The sequence below is a fragment of the Zingiber officinale genome, chromosome 7B (assembly GCF_018446385.1).
Source record: "Zingiber officinale cultivar Zhangliang chromosome 7B, Zo_v1.1, whole genome shotgun sequence".
NCBI lineage: Eukaryota > Viridiplantae > Streptophyta > Magnoliopsida > Zingiberales > Zingiberaceae > Zingiber > Zingiber officinale.
This window is the reverse complement of record NC_055999.1, coordinates 96,873,686-96,891,916: the sequence shown is the minus strand read 5'-3', so window position 1 is coordinate 96,891,916 and position 18,231 is coordinate 96,873,686. Positions and strand designations below refer to the sequence as shown.

At 39.2% G+C, this 18,231-nt stretch overlaps 4 protein-coding genes across 6 annotated transcripts; 2 read left to right on the top strand and 2 right to left on the bottom strand.

Annotated features, from left to right (window-relative positions):
- Positions 1-133: 133 nt before the first annotated feature.
- Positions 134-3,304, bottom strand: LOC122006421 (peptidyl-tRNA hydrolase, mitochondrial-like). Of its 2 annotated transcripts, XM_042561920.1 has the most exons (8): positions 2,954-3,304; positions 1,928-2,012; positions 1,525-1,592; positions 1,383-1,433; positions 1,226-1,299; positions 693-751; positions 550-626; positions 134-465 (listed from the first exon to the last, which is right to left on the bottom strand). In XM_042561920.1, exons 1-8 carry the CDS (start codon positions 3,188-3,190, stop codon positions 352-354), a joined length of 765 nt encoding a protein of 254 aa, XP_042417854.1. In that variant the 5' UTR covers positions 3,191-3,304; the 3' UTR covers positions 134-351. The 2 variants fall into 2 exon arrangements, with proteins under 2 accessions (XP_042417854.1, XP_042417853.1); XM_042561919.1 differs by having other exon boundaries at positions 550-751.
- Positions 3,305-6,836: 3,532 nt separating this feature from the next.
- Positions 6,837-13,020, bottom strand: LOC122006419 (phytochrome-associated serine/threonine-protein phosphatase 3). Of its 2 annotated transcripts, none has more exons than XR_006118692.1 (10): positions 12,816-13,020; positions 10,554-10,700; positions 10,379-10,446; positions 9,642-9,699; positions 8,632-8,742; positions 8,467-8,517; positions 7,865-8,008; positions 7,684-7,780; positions 7,458-7,529; positions 6,837-7,253 (listed from the first exon to the last, which is right to left on the bottom strand). XR_006118692.1 is itself a non-coding variant. In XM_042561917.1 (10 exons), the coding sequence occupies exons 1-10, from the start codon at positions 12,894-12,896 to the stop codon at positions 7,170-7,172; spliced, it is 909 nt and encodes a 302-aa protein (XP_042417851.1). In that variant the 5' UTR covers positions 12,897-13,019; the 3' UTR covers positions 6,837-7,169. The 2 variants fall into 2 exon arrangements, 1 of the variants encoding a protein (XP_042417851.1); XM_042561917.1 differs by having other exon boundaries at positions 7,688-7,780; positions 12,816-13,019.
- A 607-nt stretch (positions 13,021-13,627) lies between these two features.
- On the top strand, positions 13,628-14,140 carry LOC122004576 (zinc finger CCCH domain-containing protein 37-like). Its single transcript, XM_042559440.1, has one exon. The coding sequence runs from the start codon at positions 13,628-13,630 to the stop codon at positions 14,138-14,140; it is 513 nt and encodes a 170-aa protein (XP_042415374.1).
- A 1,055-nt stretch (positions 14,141-15,195) lies between these two features.
- Positions 15,196-16,277, top strand: LOC122004575 (putative glutamine amidotransferase GAT1_2.1). The gene is made up of 3 exons (XM_042559439.1): positions 15,196-15,289; positions 15,376-16,076; positions 16,143-16,277. The coding sequence occupies exons 1-3, from the start codon at positions 15,196-15,198 to the stop codon at positions 16,275-16,277; spliced, it is 930 nt and encodes a 309-aa protein (XP_042415373.1).
- The last annotated feature ends 1,954 nt before the right edge of the window (positions 16,278-18,231 follow it).

Genomic DNA, 18,231 nt, shown 5'->3' with positions numbered 1-18,231 from the left:
ATCCTACTGCTTGTTTATTATTATTTAAAATTTTCATGAATATGTATCTATTAAAGGGTTGACTAAGTTAGTGCAATTAGATGGATTAGTGACCAACCAAAGTAGTAAATTAATTTAGTGATCATCCAAGCAATTAAGTCCCTTCACCAAAGTTTTCTTATTCCTATAACATGAATAAATTACAGGAGAAAGTGATTCCAAGATTTTTCTTCCAAACCAAGGAGTGTGTCAATTACCTCTTGTTCTTCAGGGAAAAAACAAAAAAAAATCATAAATCAAGGTGTAATGATTGATCCACATGATCTTGTTGATTCCAAAGCAAAAATATCATCATAAGCATCAACCAGGTGCCTAACTATTCAGAACTTGTGATTGTGCAGTGTTTACAAATGTGGCACTCTTGTTGAGCCCTTCTTCAACTAGAATTCTCACTGCTTCCAGCCCTCTTTGAAAGGCAAAATCTAGCTGCAGAAACCAGATTGTAACATTCAGATGTTTGGTTGATCAACAGTTCTTGTCGTTGAATCAGGTAAGTAAAGATGCAAAAACCTCTTCTTGTTCCTTTTTGTTAAATGGTCGGAGAACAAAGCTTGCAGGATCCATTTTCCCGGGGGGTCTTCCGATACCTTGACAAAAATGTATATTAGGTTTAGGAAACCATGTAAACTGTATCTGAAAGTTGCCTAGCTCACCTATTCTTAAACGAGGAAATTCATGACTTCCTTTCAGGTGATTGATCACGCTCCGCATCCTGTTAGAACAATCTCTGTTACTTACCAATGCATAGTTTCGTCAAGGTGAATACAATACAAATATAAATGGTAGATTGTTGGGGTGTCTGAAGTTGTTAGATTAAGAACTGAACTGACACACTAGATAAAGCCCAGTCCACCAGTATTCATTCAATGTTCTAAGATCATTTCCATAGATGGTTAAGTCATTCAAAATGTGGGTGTATATAAACATCGCCTTGTCGTATATCTTCCATTTTCACAGCAATATCGCCAGTAATCTCATGTATGTATTGCCCTTTCATCCTTGAACTATGTTTGAACGCCATTTAAGTCATGTGAACATTATGAAGAAGCTCGTATTAGTCTGAATAGTAATAATAATCTGGTGCCAGTTCATGAGAAGGCTTTCAAATTTTTGTGAAATGACCATAAATGAACTCACTACTCTTGACACGATAGTGCAAAAAACTTGGTGGGAAGAAATATATTACCCATTATGGCCACCATGTCCACCTTTTGGCAATAAGCGTAGTTTTGCAAATGGCAAATCTAAATCATCATACATCTACATAGCAAAGACATTGGATTATCATAGAACATAAAGTTACAAATAACGGTCACCTAGTAATCCCAACAAAAGCTTTTTACCAAAAGCACTTGATTGAGAGGGACATTGAAGTATGATACTATTGGTCCAACCTGAAATAGTGTTCAAGATATGATGGTTTAGAAATTGCATATAGATATTGGCATATAAACTTATCAATTGGAAAATGGCAGTATTAGTTACCGATTCACCACTAGCATTCATGAAGGTTTGTGGTTTTGCAAGCATGACAGGAACATCACAGATGAAACCTGATAAAGAAAAGAAAGTTGAGCCTTCCAAATTAGATAAGGACAAATGTCCCAAAGATAGTATTGCATTTTTCACATGTCACTCCTTTGGACATAATTGATTTAGTTTATGTAAGCTGAAAATAGGTAGTCATGTTACTGATTGGATGGGACATAATCACAAGCATATTCATGTGATCAAGACAGAACTTATAAACAAGAACTCGAGGCGAGTCATTGCAAAGCAGAAAGAGCACAGGAGATTATGGTCTAATGAAAACCCAGTATACAATCTTCTAACTGAACCATAAACCAACATAGACATGCAACAAGTAAAACAAAATTACCAGAATTACCTTTTCCAAACAGAGCTCTTGAACGCATAGTACTCATAGATATTCCTTCAGATTCCGCTATAAAATCTATCATCTCAAAACCCACCTAAAACAAAAGACATTGCTAATGGTAAGATTAAGAGGAGTTAAAGTTAATGATTTGATTATCATGTTATTATGATGGACTAGCATGGTGCGTTTGAAGTTTCAGAAAAGCATCAAGCAAATTGGGTTAGAAACCCATATGATACATTCAAAAAAGTTATGAAACATTCCAAGTTCACGAATGTGAAGGATATTAACCCTATATCACTGTTACTTTATAATTGATAGTACAATTCTTTAAAGTACTCTTAGCCTAGAATGCTTCTTTTAAATATGACTTGCTTGCCACATTTAACTCATGGATCTACCACTCTTAGCCAATACAGGGCTAAAGGGGAATTTGAATGAGGTGAAATAAATGGGAGGTCATACAACACATTCTTTCCTTTCCATATGTATACTTTATCATTGTGCTTGAGCCAATCAACCCACATTGCAACACCACATAAAATGTTTTCTTGTGTCAAATACGTCGTGTAGACAAGCTTCCTGGACTGACCCTTCTATTAGCAAGGTGACCACCATAAATAAGCCAACAATGCACTCTGATGGAGCAGTTTCAGAGCTCTTTGAAACTGACCTCGTAAAAATCCACCTTTCAGCCCAATTTAGGCATCAATACAGCCATCAGTGTATCTATTCCTATTCTCCCATAGAGAAGATTGAGTGCAAGCAAAGTAGCGACCAAGACAGATAGTCAACGAGTGAGCGTAGTTCCAAGCCCATAACGATAACCATACAAGGAAGCGAATCAAGCTTATGTAGGCTACACATTTATCAATTTACAAAGCTCTCCAAAAAATAAATAAATAAATAAATTTCTTATGCGTAAAACAATTGAAATGAACGAGTATGACATAAAACCGAACATGTATGAGGCATTTTATTAAAACAAAACGGAATGTTTAAAGTACAAATTTAGAAAGGTACTCAGGCTCTTACATTGTGCCGTGTTCCCTGATATATCTTTCCAGGGTTTCCGAGCCCGACGAGGAGCCAAGGCCTGCGGGTAGATTCGCTGGGGGCCAAGGAGGAAGCGGAGGCGTCAGGCGGCGCGAGAGGGCGCCGCGTCGACAGAGGCATCTGCATCGTCCTCCGAGCCGCGCTAGCGAAGACCGGGAATGGAAGCCGCAGTCCTCCAGAGGAGGCGGACGCGGAGGAGACGACTGCGCCAAGCATCACATCAAACAGAGGTGCCGTCACGCAGCCGCCACGGATGACCAGCGATGTAGCGGAGAAACCCTCGCCATTTGCCTGGGAAATCTATTGGAGAATGATCCGACCCCACGCGAATGGACCAGCGAAGATTTTGTTAGTTTGATTTTTGATATACCCCCTATAGTCTTATTATTATCATTTAAGCTACTGTACTTACAAATGTTAGCGACATGCCACTTACAGTTCCATAATTAACATTTTACTCCCCACCTATTTATCTATTAAGCCCTCTCTGCCATTTATAATAATAGAAGGATAAACAACTTTTTACCGGGTGCATAAATTTTTAAAATTATCGAATCGTATACCCTATTTTTGAAATTATCATACCACATCCTCACTTTCATTTTTATCGAGCACATAAATTTTTAAAATTATCAAATCATATCACTTAATTTTAGAATTATCAAATCACATATTCATTTTTATTTTTCTCTATATTATTATCCCAGTGGAATGCCTTTTTTAGGGAGTCAAATCAAATTTTTTAGTTAGTTTTCATCGATTCGTGTTTAAAAAATTATTATTCTGATAAAATTGATGTTTGAAGATATTTTTATAATCAGGAGAACTAGATAAAACATATAAGAATCAGTTTCATGTCATTATGAGATATCTAGGTCCATCAGCCGGTTTTAATCGAATTCGTCTAATTCTTATGATTATATAAGTGTCCCCAAATATTGATGTAATATATTGAGAACGATAATTTTTTAAATATAAATTAATTTTATAGATATATTTATATTTAAAAAATCATTACTCTCAATATATTAATTAAAATTAATATTTGACGATATTTTTATAATCAAAAGAACTAGACGAACATATAGAAATTGATTTCGTATCGTTCCGAGATATATAAATTCATCAATCGATTTCAATCAAAACTGATTGATAGACCTAGAGATTTTAGAATCATATAAAATCAATTTCTATGTGTTCATCTGATTTCTTAATTATAAAAATATTCTCAAATATTAATTTGATTAAATATATTAAGAATAATAATTTTTTAAATATAAATAGGTCAAAATAGATAAAATCAATTCAGTTAATAAAAAGCACAATCGAATGGGATAGATAATTTAATAATTTTAAATTAGGATACGTGATTTAATAAATTTATTTATATAGTTCGATAAAAAACTGAAGGATAAAGTAACAATACTACAGATTTTACCTATGGGAGTGTTTGATCTGATCGCTGAGTGTCTGACCTCCAATGCCCCAAAACAAAATGATGTGCTAGTATTTGACCTCAAATGTGCTAAAACAGAATGCCCCAAAATAAAATACCTTGTCAATAGAAGGCTAAAGCATATGCCCTCCTTGGACTTGAAACTGACCAGATTTCCATTTCTCTTTAATCCCAAGGGAAGCAGTTGCTTTGGAGTAAAAGTCAAAAGAACATCAATAGACATATAATAGATCGAATTTAAACCTGACTTTTATTAAACTCATCAATTTCAATGTAAATTTAAACCCGATCAAATAGATTACAGACATATCTAAATCTATTAATCAAATTTAGAAATAGATTCAGGATTTAATCCATCCTTTATAATAATAATATTTATATTATATAATATAAATATATAATAATCATAATAATAATAATTTATTATTGACTTGTATATATATACTTTTTTAGTTTAACGAATTGACGGATCCACCCATCAGATTTTGAACAGAATCGGGGTGGATTGAAAAAATAGACAGAACCGATCTAGATTCGGGCCTAGTTTTTTTTTTTTTAACGAGACAGATTCTAAAATTGGCCAAACCTGAACCACATCTGCCTCCTTACCATCCCTAACATCAATGCAATCAAACAAATGTCAGCCATATTACTCACCACAATGGCAACAAAGCATCATGTATTATTGAATTTTTTTTTCTGCGGATCTGGGAATGGTTGCCGTCAAGATGGATCTCCTTGTATTTGTCCCTTGAGTCAATGGAAAATTTTAATGGAGCCTGACCGATCGTCGTTACCTGACTTATATTTTCTTTATGCAATGGTAACAACTCCAGCTTTACTCAGCAGGCCTGTGTTGCTACTTCTTCTATCATGTGTGGCATTTCCTCCAAGTGGCATAGGAGAATAGTTGTTGGGCAAGAAGGGATTCGTCAATGGAGAATCCCTAGGACAGGGATTGTTCAATGGCAAGCCACAAAGATTGGGTTTTTCTGAGGAAAGCCGTCGGTTCTATGTTCTCCATAGCAGCGGTATCGAACAGGAGAACCTATTGTGGAACAAATCTAGGGTTCCTTGAAGGTTAGTAAGATTAGCAAGCTCGCCAGGAATTGAACCACTGAATCCATTGTAAGAAAGATCAAGTTTTTCAAACCAGCCAGGCTACCACCGAAACCAAGGGGCAAAGGACCGGTGAAGTTGTTGTGGCTCAAAATCAGGGTTTCAACCGCTGGCACTGCGTCAAGACGCTCAGGATGGGTCATCTCGAACAGCGAATTTAAAGGAGAGGAGGGCGGCGGCGACAAGGCCGTGAGGATGATGCCAAGCACTGAACTTCCGTTGGAGAGAAAATGTGGACGCAAGGAATTCAGCGAGGAGATGAAATGAAAAGGTGAAATTGGCGATGGGTTCTTGAGGGGAAGAAAGGCGACGACTTGGTGAGTCGCAGTGAATGAGAAATGGTGGGAAGACGGCAGAGGAGTTGATGAAAGTTAATTCATATATAACAATTTCCAATGAAAATATCCATCGATTGAGTTAGGACATCTCCAATAATTAAATTTTATCTTAAATTTTTTTGTAATTTTTAATATGTCATATCAATATCACATCAAAAATAAAAAAATTTACTATCTATGCTCAATCAAAAAATCTCCATATAACTTTTTTTGGGTCCTACATTACAAATCACACATCTTTATTTATTATTTTTCATTTAATATCTCTATATAATTTCTACTTAATATTCTATTTAATTCTCATTTAATTTATTTGTAATTTTTAATTAATAAATTAATGAACTTATGATTTTTGATTTAATTTAATTTATAATTTTTATTTAATATTTAATTAACTTATGAATTTTAATTTAATTATTGTCATTTATATTTTTTAAATTTATCAAATATATTTATTTTCAAAAGAAAAATATATAATTTAATTATTAAATAAAATAATTAATGATTTTAAAAAGTCAAACATGCAATATTAATTTTTCAATGATTAATAACTCTATTTTTAAGGGAAAAAAATAGGTTTGACAAACCTATTTTTAAAATAAAAATCTCAAAGCTTATTTTCCTACTCATTAGAGCTTTTTGCCTTTTTTTGATGAACTTTTTTAATTTTTTAAAAAACTTACATTGGAGATGCTCTTAGGTCAAGCAACGGAATAGGACAATCTAACAAAGAAAAGGAACTCTTGTTCCAACAAATGTCACTAATTTTATTCGAAACTAGTCACCTTGATTTAATCAAAATTGGCTGTTTTGTTGTAGGATACAAAACAAAGATCCAAGTGGCTGTTTTGAAGAATATCAGTCACGGAGGCTGAATCAAAGCGCGATGTCTGAAACAAAGAGATGCATTTTCAAAGTGCTAAGCAAATCACTTGATGCAAGTTGGTCCTTGAATTTGGAAACAACTTTTTGCAGAGAATTTAAATAGAACCTATGAAGTTCCTGCAACAAATAAGTTCACCCTGACCTCCTAACTCAAAATAACAATTGAAATCATGACCTTTAAGTGTAGCAAAACAGCATAGTCAATTAAGACAGACGACATCGACAATCTCTACTATGTAGCATAACATATGTGCGAGGCAAAGCTGCAATGGTTTGGGATCTCATCAGCATTGACCCATTCTCCAACGGTCAACACATCAATCTCAGTGCATCTATCATCTTACTGGTCTGCTCTATGATGTATGAAAACGTACTTGAGCAACCAATATCAATTCGTTCAAAGAAAATACGGAACACCAGACCGCGGCCCCCGCATTTGATTATTCTCCTCTGTTTCTGTGAAGAATTTCACCTCCCTTTCCTGCCATCATGAAGGGAAAAGATCTTGAAAAGGGGATGTAACATTGGGATCGGCAGTACTTCAAAGTGTTTAGTATGAGTTGCACAAGAAACTAGACTGTCACATGGTAAAGGTCGCTTCACAAAGCTTTATATGTATGATGGTCATCTGAAATAAATTAGTACGCAAACAACACCAAGTCAGACATAAGTGCAGTTGTCATACCATGTTTTCGTTGAAGCTCAATATTGAAGCTACATTCCCACACCTGTAACAATAATTAGGCGCTGACCAAACCTGCAAAAAGTTTACACAGCACGTAGGACTTCGAATTTGCGAATCTAGTCACCAGATAAAAATTCAATATAGATAAAAGAAGGATCTAATTGATGGCTGAGAAACTTGTACTGCAAGTAACAAGGAAAGAGAGCTGTTTGTGCATGAGAATAACTTGCCGTTACGAGTCCCTTATCAAACATATACTTGAGGCCTTCTTGGACCAACTGATGAGCCCGACAAACTAGATCAAGTTTGTTTATCTGATTGAACTGTGAATACAAAGCTTTTGATCAGTGCAACCAACTTAGATACAAACAAGCTAGGGAAAAAAAAAAACAGAAATATCTGCATACTTCTGTTGTAACCCTTGATCCAAATAGCCAACCTGCACCTCGTGGGCTAACGGCCCATGTATCAATTTCTTCTGGGTCACTCCACATGAGATCGCAAAAAGGACCTTCATGGGGAATTTCACAGTTGCGATCAATAACCCTTATCTGCTCACCATAAAAAGAGAAAATAGAATGAGGATACTAATTATAAGAAAGAAATAAATCTTAGTCATTTTCCCAGATTTGCATTTTTTTGACATGCACTTGTACTTTTCATTCTTTTAATTATCAAATGTAGTTCTCTCCGTATTATGAAACAATATCTTCAACGAGGTAACATAAGCGGCAACAAGTTGCTCCAGACCAAGATATAGTAAGAACTGATTCGACATGAAGAAACATCTATACATTCCATCCAGATGTTAAAAGTTACCAAAGAATCAGAGACATAGTTGCCGTCAATGCATCAAGTTGAAATTCCATTAAAATGTAACAGAAGGCATAGAGGTCATACTTAAAAAGTTTATACAAACTCAAGACACCACTAACGTGACAACCAAAGGCATATTGGCAGACATAGTTTATGATTTTTGCAAACAATTAAAAGCAAAGTAAAGACGAACCTGGTCAATTGTTCTTACATCTGGAGAAAGGCCACCATGGACACAAAGTACCTGCATTCAAATGTTATATCAATAAAGCAATTGATTATCTGACACAGCACGAGAAATTCAATTCACTATTATATGAGAATACACGTGCACTCAAGTTTGAGTAAAATGGCTTACAGTTCCATCTATAATTGCTGATAGAGTAAGGTAGTCAAATACATCTGTGCAATAGCGCCATGCATTTGCATTCCCATACTTCCTCTGGCATTCATCATAAAATCCATAAACCTATGAAAATCACATCCCAAATTAATATATATTAAATTTGATTAAGTTAATTTAAAGATTTAACCAAATTATATAATGAAATCTGATCGTTAGCTGATTAATGGCAGTGGCATTCAGATCATGATCAGCCAACAAAACAAATTGCAATATTTTCGAAAACAGCAAATTTGATTTATTTTTTTATTTAAAGCATCTATTTCCATTTTACATTCATACCTTCAAGGAATCTTATCTATATATTTGTATCAAACACACTACACTTTCATTGACAGCATGTTAAAAGGTATTTATAAATAGCCATGTCTGACATCTAAATTCAAACTAGTTAGATATGCATGCAGAAGGCAAAGTAGTAAAAGAACATGCACACAGTAACTGTCATAGTCATAGCAGAGGCAGTTAACCAAAAACAACATCTCAGAATTGAAGGTTTATATTTAAAAGCATAGCATCATCCCTTCTTAAGATCTGGAGTTTAAACATCTAAATAAACACAACAAACCCCAAAAGGTCTTCAAGAAAACAAGATTTTCTTTTAAAACATACATCCAGTATAAAAATTAAAGATTCATACAGATATGAGTAGTGAAATATTGAAAAAGTGCAACAAATGAATTAGATATAGTGAAATAGGAAGGTGAGCTTTGACAACACTTTTATCTATCAAATCTCAAAAAGACGGTTTATATAAAAATAAAGTGGTGAAATGTGATATATGAGATACATATGCATAATTTTAAAAACTGAAGCAAGACACAAATGCAACTAAAACTGAAGAATATCAAATAGAACTTTGTAAAGAAATTGTTGCATCAAATAATTTTCATCTCTGCAAGGAAAGATAAGTATGCTTATGATTGACTCCGTAATAAACGGACCACACTACCAAATATAATTACCTGGGTTAACTGCCTGCTCTCATGATTGCCTCGCAAAAGGGTGATATTTGCAGGGTATCTGATGTACAAGGAAATAAAAAATTAAATAATATGAGTCGGACGTGCTTCGTGAAACTCAATGAAATGGCTAAAAGTAGCTCCTGATAAGGATTGCAAATGATTAGCTCCATAGAAATCTTTTTCAGGAAAATGTTAAAAGTGTCATACAGAAGAGTATATTACCTGGGTTAAAATTACAAACACATTATACAAAATAAAAGCATGAATTAAACCATTGTATCCCTTCCACGGTTGCACTTCACAAACAAGAAAAATAATGTTGCGTGCATAAAGCTTGTAAACTGCATTTATGGAGTTCGACTATCACAAATATCCTTTCTAATGCGCAATCAGCTTGAAGAGAAGCACGTACTAGTTGAGCATTCACCTAACTTTAGTGGCCAAGAGATGTGACATACGTTAGAGGAATATCAAATTCCAAGCTGATTGACTAACTCTGGAACTCAAAAGGAACAAATTCATCATATAACGACCAAAATCTTATCCATAATAATTTCAACTATAATTATACTTCACTAATAACTTGTTTTAGACTTTTGACACATCATTTCCAGATTATTCCAATGCAATGGCCAGTATCTTGTTATTTTAGCATAAACAAACACTTTCAAGTATTACAGAGAAATAATGGGAGATTAAGAGAGTTAAAAATAGACAATGTAGCACATACTGATTACCTGGCTTTTAGCAGCAAAAGGATTGTGAAAACTTCAAGACTGTTATAACCACGATCAACAAAATCACCCTGGCAGATATATTGAGAAATTTTAAATCACAATACATAGTAGGTATTCTCACAAAATTATAAACAAACAAAATGGACCAATATTCTTTAGAAAATGAGAAGTTCACCATAAAAATATAATTTGTCTCGGGAACATGACCTCCAGTTTGAAATAGCTTCATTAGATCATGAAACTGACCGTGAATGTCACCACAAACAGTAACAGGGCTATTAACAGGTTGTACATTTGACTCCTCTATAAGTATCTCTTTGACCTGTCAAGGAAATTAATATGAAAACTGGAAAATTTAACTCAGAAGGATGTTTACCAAATGAGGGCTCGCCTTCATGTATGTATTATATATAATATATGGGCACGTTATTGGCCTTTCCCTTCCTCAGAAACAGAAGGAAATTATACAGATATCACGAACAACTATGTCAACCAAGAAACCAATAGTTAATCATCTAGTTTGCACGTTGACCACAAGAGGGAAAGTGGATATTTATCTATGAACAATGATTTTGTAATATTTTTCTCCTTTCAAACAAACCAAAAAAAAAAGAAAAACATTGTTTCAAGTATTGCTACATACTTTAACATCTCTTTGTCTATCTGCCAAACAAAGTTTAGCAAAATATGATTTCACAGTACAATTCTACATAAAATGGGAATGGATAAGGGCAATCTCAAACAAAAACAAGAGGTGAAGATACTTCACTTAATCAACCAACTTGGGATTAGCTAGTACTTCCTATCCTTCTTGTCAGCACTCAACAATGCAGTATGGAAGAAAAGAAAATTGGCAAGTATGACTTTGTAGTTGCTATTAAATTGTTTCTTGCTTTAACCACAAAACACAAAATAAGGCTCCCATCTGATCTTCAAGCAATGTTAGTTTCAATTATCAAGAGTCCTAACTGATGATCTAAAACTTTTACTTCAATTAAGGTGTCACTTTTAGCAGCTGATTCCGAGTCTATGTAACCAACATAAAGAGGCAATATATTGTCCAACAAAGAAAATTTTTAGGTCAAAGATTACTCTACATAGCCAAAGGAAATCAACTGTGTGCTTGTTTATTTGTATTTTGTACAAGCTCTATAATTTACTTTTGAATATTGCTAATGATATAGCATTATGTAGAACCCAGTGGAGTGATAAAGATTCATGCCCACTTCCCAACCAGTTGAGACAAACATATCTTAACATTGATAATAACTTGTTTAATTATATGTGAACACTATTCGACAAAACATAGACAAGGAAAGGCAGAAATTTGAAAGGTTAAAACTCCTTCACAAAATCACTTTATCAAACTTCTAGTACATAGAAAAAGAATTGGCCAACTAGCCGCAGAACACAGTGGATGATGGTGTGAAGAAAGGAAATTGCGCATATCAAAGAAGTCAAAAGTATGATGATGTAGTCAACCACAATAAATGTGAGCCTATTAGAAAATGTTCCCAAGTTTTTCAAGCTCACATGCCATTCTCCGGTGACCTACAGTAAAGATGGGAGGATGCTGAAGAGGAAGTTGAAAACAGCTTCCCCAAGAAAAGAGATGTGTCAAATTTATATAAGTTGATGGATGAGACTCCAGTCTTACACCAAAATAAATTCTAAATATGAAGAAGGGCAGCCCAGTGCACGAAGCTCCCGCCATGCAGGACCCCGGGGAGGATCCATTGTACGCAGCCTTACCTTGCTTTTTGCAAGAGACTATTTCCAGGATTCGAATCTGTAACCTTTTGGTCACAAAGCAACAACTTTACCGTTGCGCCAAGACTCCCCTTCAAATTCTAAATATGAAGAAGAAATAATAAACGTGATGATTAACCATTAATATCTGAGAGACTGAGATGTTGAGCTAATAATAGTTATATTGTGAGTGTGCACCGTTGGGCTTACACTAATGGGGTTGATCAATCAATAAATATTGCAACAAACAATACAAAGGTAAGATGACCGAAACTTGTGACGACCACAAAAGTCAACCCTTCAACCCCCCATGTATGCACTCTCCAACTCACATTGACTCCGAAGAGTGTATCATAAAGACATCTCATGCCATGGAAATAATGTTAGATTACACGGACTTCATCTCCTACGATATTCTCACAAAACTGAATTCCTCCAGATAAAGAGCCTACTTCCCTTCGACACAGGTTTAGGTCTCTTTTATGATTTCCAAACAAAGTGAATCTTGAAAACGAACATAAACTGTGGTTGGAGACGGAAGTGTGGTTGGATTACATACCAAGAAATAATTAACACATCTAGGTACTAATAAGAACTGCAGGCGTGTAACAAACCCTAGAAGAAGCGTCTTGGGAGAAAAACACAAACTAAGATCAATAGCAGAGACGGGGAAAATGCCCTAGCGTACATATTCGCACAGGAGTTGAAGCTCGTGTTCCTCAAGATGCTGCCCTTCCTTCACCTTGGAGATCCATTGATCTAGCTCCATGGCGAAGCGCACGAATTCCGATCCTTCGGGACGCTTCGCTCTCCGATGAAGCGAGAGAGGAGGAATCGAGATCGAACCGGTTTCCGAAATGGGGGCGAAGGGGTACGAATCGGAAAATTGCAAAAATAACAGGTAGCGATTTTATGTGGCAGAAGATATAGATATATAGCGTATCGGCCCCGATTTGTTTCCTAGCTTATAACGCTTTCTTTTACCACAAATGAATAATAATAATAATCAAATTCATAAACAATAACTCATGAATAATAATGTTAATCAAATTCCTTTCAATTCCCGTCTAAACAATAAAACAATTCAGAACTAAAAAAAAACCAACCCGCATTTTGTGGGCTGCCGGCCGGCGGACTCCGACAAACCTCTCTCCCTGCCTGCCGTTTCAGAATTACAGACACGCAGCTAGCCATCAGAAGAAGTCCGTCCCTCCCTTGTCTCTTCCCTGAAACTCTCAAATCAAGCCTCTCTAGGCAGCCGCCGCCCCTTTCTTCCCACCTTCTCCGCCGTAAACAGAGTTCCCCTGCCGAATTACTTCGGCGATGTTAAAGTTAACCCGTTACCATTCCCTGCCCAGCAGCATTAACCACTGGAGTTGGTGGCAGAATTCAAGGTTACACTTGCCTAGCATGCATGCACAATCCAACAAAAGGATTCCCCTATAAATACATCGATTTCCAGACCCAAATTTGCGATGCAGAGAACAGTTAATTGTATCGATGGAGCAGCACCCTTTTTTAGTTGTGCCGTGCGAGTACCTACGGCTGTCGGAGGCGGCGCGGGTGGCGTACGGGGTGACGAGGGCGGAGCTGGACGAGTTTCTGATGTACGAGTTCAAGGTGCGGCGGTGCGGGAAGGCGTACCCGCACCAATGGATGAAATGTCCGTACGCGCACCGGGGGGAGAAGGCTCAGCGGCGGGACCCCAGGAGGTTCCCCCACCACGGCGTGCCGTGTCCGGAGTTCCGGCAGAGCGGGGCGTGCCGGCGGGGGCTGCGCTGCGAGTTCGCGCACGGGGTGTTCGAGTTCTGGCTCCACCCCGCGCGTTACCGGACGAGGATGTGTGTCTCCGGACCCACATGCGCACGCAAGATCTGCTTCTTCGCGCACTCTGCCGATGAGCTGCGGCCAGAGGCCGTCTCCCCGGCGGGGGATGTTGCAAGGGAAGCGTCAGAGCCGGCGAAGAGAGCGGAGGAGCCGGATATCCGGTGGGTCTACGAGCTGGTGGATTAACTACTACTACCACTATAACTCATAATCCGTAGAGAGAATTGGGAGTAGCTAATTGTAATTAGATACTCTAAATTTTAGAGATTGCACTTAATTATCATCCAAACTGTTCTTAATGGAACTCAATTAGCTGATAACACTATGAACATTCTCTTCCAATGCACAAAAACAATTATAATAGAATAAAAAAATTCTACCATAATTAATAATTTCTGTGTGTCATGCAAAATATCAAGCTGTTGTATTTTCTTTTGTTAAAAAAAAATGTTTGGTTAAAAGAAAATACTGAAAATCTAAACCCATGAAGCACGTGAGTCCACTGTCTTCTTCTCTCAGACAGTTGACAGTTGTGAGTTGTGACTTGAGACTTTCAAGGAACTGACACGTCATCATGAAATTGCACTTCAACTCCACCAGTTGGGCCCGCCCCAGTTGTAACTGTCACCGAGCAGAACTACGCATGCCCACCTACAACGTCCACCTTCCTTCGACGCGTGGCTTCTGCCACGTCTTCAAGTGACCTGGCATTCGAAACGTGAACGGAAGCCTCTCGTGGTGGCAATGAGATAGAGTATCGTCGACGCCGCATCGTGTTTATGGGACAATAAGATGACCCCACGCTTTTCACCTATGACATTTCAGGTAATTGTACAGGTGTAGTCAAATTAGTAAACACGGGTTCTCACCCGGCCCTACTCTTGTTCTGAAATTTTCATTTTGTCTCCAAGGTTTTAGAAATTTTAATTTTACTATCAGAGTACTAAATTCTCTTTTGCCTTTATATTTTGAATAAAATATACATGTCTGTTCCAACAATTTTAAATAAATTTAAATGTAATTCCCAACTTGATTGTTGAATTAAATCAATATCAAATAAATTTTAATTAATAGATACTAGATTTTAAAATTGTAAGAGGTAAATGTAATTTCTTGATGACACAGATACGAACTTCGAAATTTTGAGAGGCAAAGTGAATATTTCTCTTGCGTCGTTGCTTCTTAAGTAAAGAAGAAAAACAATAAGAAGATCTAGATGAATTCATTCTGCGAAGATCGAGATGAATTCATTCTGCGATCAATCTCAAATGCTCCCCCGAGTTCTTATCGTCTCTCGTCGCACCATTCGCAAGAACAAGTTCGTTGACTTCGTAGGTATGTGGTCTTGTTTCACCAAACCAAAGATTCTCTGTTTTTTTTTTATGATCAAACAATGGCATTTCTCTGCGTTCTTCATGCAGGGGAGTATCATCTCGACCTCATCGTCGCCTACGGTGGAGTTCCAATCATCGTCCCTCGAGTTTCCGGCGTCCACTCGCTCCTCCGCGGCTACGAGCCAATCCACGGCGTGCTCCTTTGTGAAGGAGAGGACATCGATCCGTCGCTCTACGACGGCGAGACCTCCAGCAGCCTCTCTCCGGAGGAGCTAGAGGAGGTCCGCCTCCTACACCCCGGCGACGCCTCCGTCGACCACGAGAAGGACTTCATCGAGCTTTCCCTCGCCGAGCTCTGCCTCGAGCGAGGCACCCCCATCCTCGGCATATGCCGCGGCGCGCAGATCCTCAACGTGGCATGCGGCGGCTTGCTCTTCCGGGACGTTGACAAGGAGCTTCCAGAAACCGGAAAGCATGTGGACTATGAAAACTACGACGGCCACCGGCACCCGGTGTGGCTGGTGGAGAACACTCCTTTGTATTCATGGTTCGGAGGCTCGCCGGAGATCTCTGTGAACAGCTACCACCACCAAGGGGTTAAGAGGCTGGCGGAGCGGTTCGTGGCGATGGGTGTGGCGAGAGAAGGATTGGTGGAGGGATTCTATGACCCGAACTCGTACTGCCCGGAGGAGGGCAAGTTCACGGTGGGGTTACAGTTCCACCCGGAGCGAATGCGTCGGCCGGGCACCGACGAGTTTGAGTATCCTGGCTGCCCTGCAGCCTATCAGGTAAAAGTACTTCAAAATTTTCAAAAGCATTTCTAGTAACTAATGTAATAATACCTTCTCTTGCAGGAATTCATGAACGCAGTCATTGCTTATAAGAAGAAGGTTAACAACTCAAAGAAGACTGTAGATCGCAGGAAATTAAACAAGGCAATGGAGAAGAAGAGAAACAAAATAGTTCCAAGTCTCTCGATCGCAAATTAAAGCAAATTCACATGAGCAGGCATGCAACTGCCCCACAACGAGACCTCCAAGAAGAACATGAATATGGAAGGGGAAATAGAATAGAAGAACTTGTTGAATAAAGCTCTGAAGCTTTTCGTCTGCATCCATTTAACAAGAATTAATTAATGTGTTAGTTATCTGATGTGGATATAACTAAGGGCAATTAGGAAGAGGAGGAAGGGTAATTTGGTTATTACACTGGGCTGGGGTTTTTCCTTTTTCTGGAAATTCTTCGCCGCCACCACAGTAGAGGGGACGTCACCTTTGTCGGCACCGTCTCCCTCGTCGCCGGCGAGCCACCCCTTCTCTTCTACTCTCCCACTCCTATGGCCGACAGGCGTTTCTGGTTATCATCTCCTCTCCTCGTTCGACACCGATGTCGTCTTCCCTTCTCCCTCTTCATGCCACCGCCGTCGCGACCGCCGCTTTCTCCCCCATCGCCGAGCGGCACCGCCACCTCTTCGCGCCCTGGCCGCCACACAGACGCTCGCAAGGACGCCGTTGCCTCTTCCTTTCTCTCCTCCAGGGCGACGTCATTGAGGTCGCCATAGCCATCGCGCTGCCGCCCTCCTCGCCGACGCCTCCTTCTCCCCTCTTAGCCCCAACGCCGGAGTCGCCTTCTTCCTTCAATCCACAGCCAACAGAAGAAGGAAGGTCTTCTTCTTTGAAGGGGTCACTGCCTATGGGAGGAGAAAGGACTTTGGGTTCTTCCGCTGCCAGGAAAACCCGTATGATACTACACCGGCATCGTCTTGGCCTCACCCACAACGCCAGCCTTGCCGCCTCCTACCTCTTCCCTCTCCCTTGGCACACCGGCGCCCACAACCATCGGCCGCCGCCCTTCGGACCGCGATCAACTACTAGTCGGACGGGTTCCTCCCTAGTCAAGGACACACTCCACTCGTCGCTATGTCCGACACTCACTGTTCACGTTTCGCTCATCGCTGTTGCTCGATCGGCACTCACCTCTCACTCTCCGCTCTGCCCGTACTCATTACACTCGCTCCACTCGCCGTTCTGCATAACACTTGTCGTTCGCGACTCATTTGCTACTCTGCATGACACTCACCGTTCGCGTCTCAATCGCCACTTTGCTCGGCACTCACCGTTTGCGTTTTGCTCATCGTTGTTGCTCGATCGACACTCACCGCTCACTCTCCGCTCTGCCCGACACTCATCACACTTGCTTCATTCGCCGCTCTGGCCCGCGCTCACCATCCACGTTTCGCTCATCCCTATTGCCCGGTTGAGATTTTTCGATTGCCAGGTCGACATTATTCGATTGTTCGATTGTGATTTACTATCGATCGATCGATATTTTCTCGATCGCGTATTTGATACCACTCGCCCATCGTCTTTCGACCCGCTCAGCAGTTTTTGATTACCCGATCGGCATTGTTTTGATTACCAGGTCGGCATTTTTTCGATCGCCAGGTTGTCATTTTTTGATTGCTAGATCGACATTTTCTCGATTGCCCGGTCAGTATTGTGCGGCCACCCGGTCGCGATTTATTGTCGCTCAGTCGATATTTTTCTTGGTTGCGCTTATGGTTCTTCTCGTCTATCATTCTCTCTATTGTCCGACCCTGATTTACTGTCGCTCGGTTGGCATTTTTCTGGTCGCGCTTACGACTCTGCTCGTCTATCATTCTCTCTATTGCTCGATCGTAATTTACTGTTGCTCTGTCAGTACTTTTTCGGTTGTGCCCTTGGAACCCTTTGCTCGTCGTCTTTCGACTCGCTCGACATTCTCCCTATGGCTTGGTCAACATTCACCTCATTCATCGTTCGCATCTCACTTGTCGCTCTACCCGGCTCTCATCGTTCGCATCTCACTCATCGCTCTACCCAACGCTCATCGTTCGCATCCAACTCGTTGCTCTACCTGGCGCTCATCGTTCGCATCTCACTCGTCGCTCTACCAGGTGTCTAC

Coding starts and splice junctions, on each gene's coding strand:
- LOC122004576 (XM_042559440.1), top strand. CDS start 13,628: ATGGAGCAGCACCCTTTTTTAGTTGTGCCGTGCGAGTACCTACGGCTG.
- LOC122006419 (XM_042561917.1), bottom strand. CDS start 12,896: ATGGAGCTAGATCAATGGATCTCCAAGGTGAAGGAAGGGCAGCATCTT. Junction 8,518..8,631: donor CAGCAATTATAGATGGAACT/GTAAGCCATTTT, acceptor ATTTGAATGCAG/GTACTTTGTGTCCATGGTGG. Junction 7,530..7,687: donor TTGATAAGGGACTCGTAACG/GCAAGTTATTCT, acceptor AACTTTTTGCAG/GTTTGGTCAGCGCCTAATTA.
- LOC122006421 (XM_042561919.1), bottom strand. CDS start 3,190: ATGCTTGGCGCAGTCGTCTCCTCCGCGTCCGCCTCCTCTGGAGGACTG. Junction 1,434..1,524: donor TGAATGCTAGTGGTGAATCG/GTAACTAATACT, acceptor ACACTATTTCAG/GTTGGACCAATAGTATCATA. Junction 752..1,225: donor GGACATGGTGGCCATAATGG/GTAATATATTTC, acceptor TTGTTCTAACAG/GATGCGGAGCGTGATCAATC.
- LOC122004575 (XM_042559439.1), top strand. CDS start 15,196: ATGAATTCATTCTGCGATCAATCTCAAATGCTCCCCCGAGTTCTTATC. Junction 15,290..15,375: donor CAAGTTCGTTGACTTCGTAG/GTATGTGGTCTT, acceptor TTCTTCATGCAG/GGGAGTATCATCTCGACCTC. Junction 16,077..16,142: donor GCTGCCCTGCAGCCTATCAG/GTAAAAGTACTT, acceptor CTTCTCTTGCAG/GAATTCATGAACGCAGTCAT.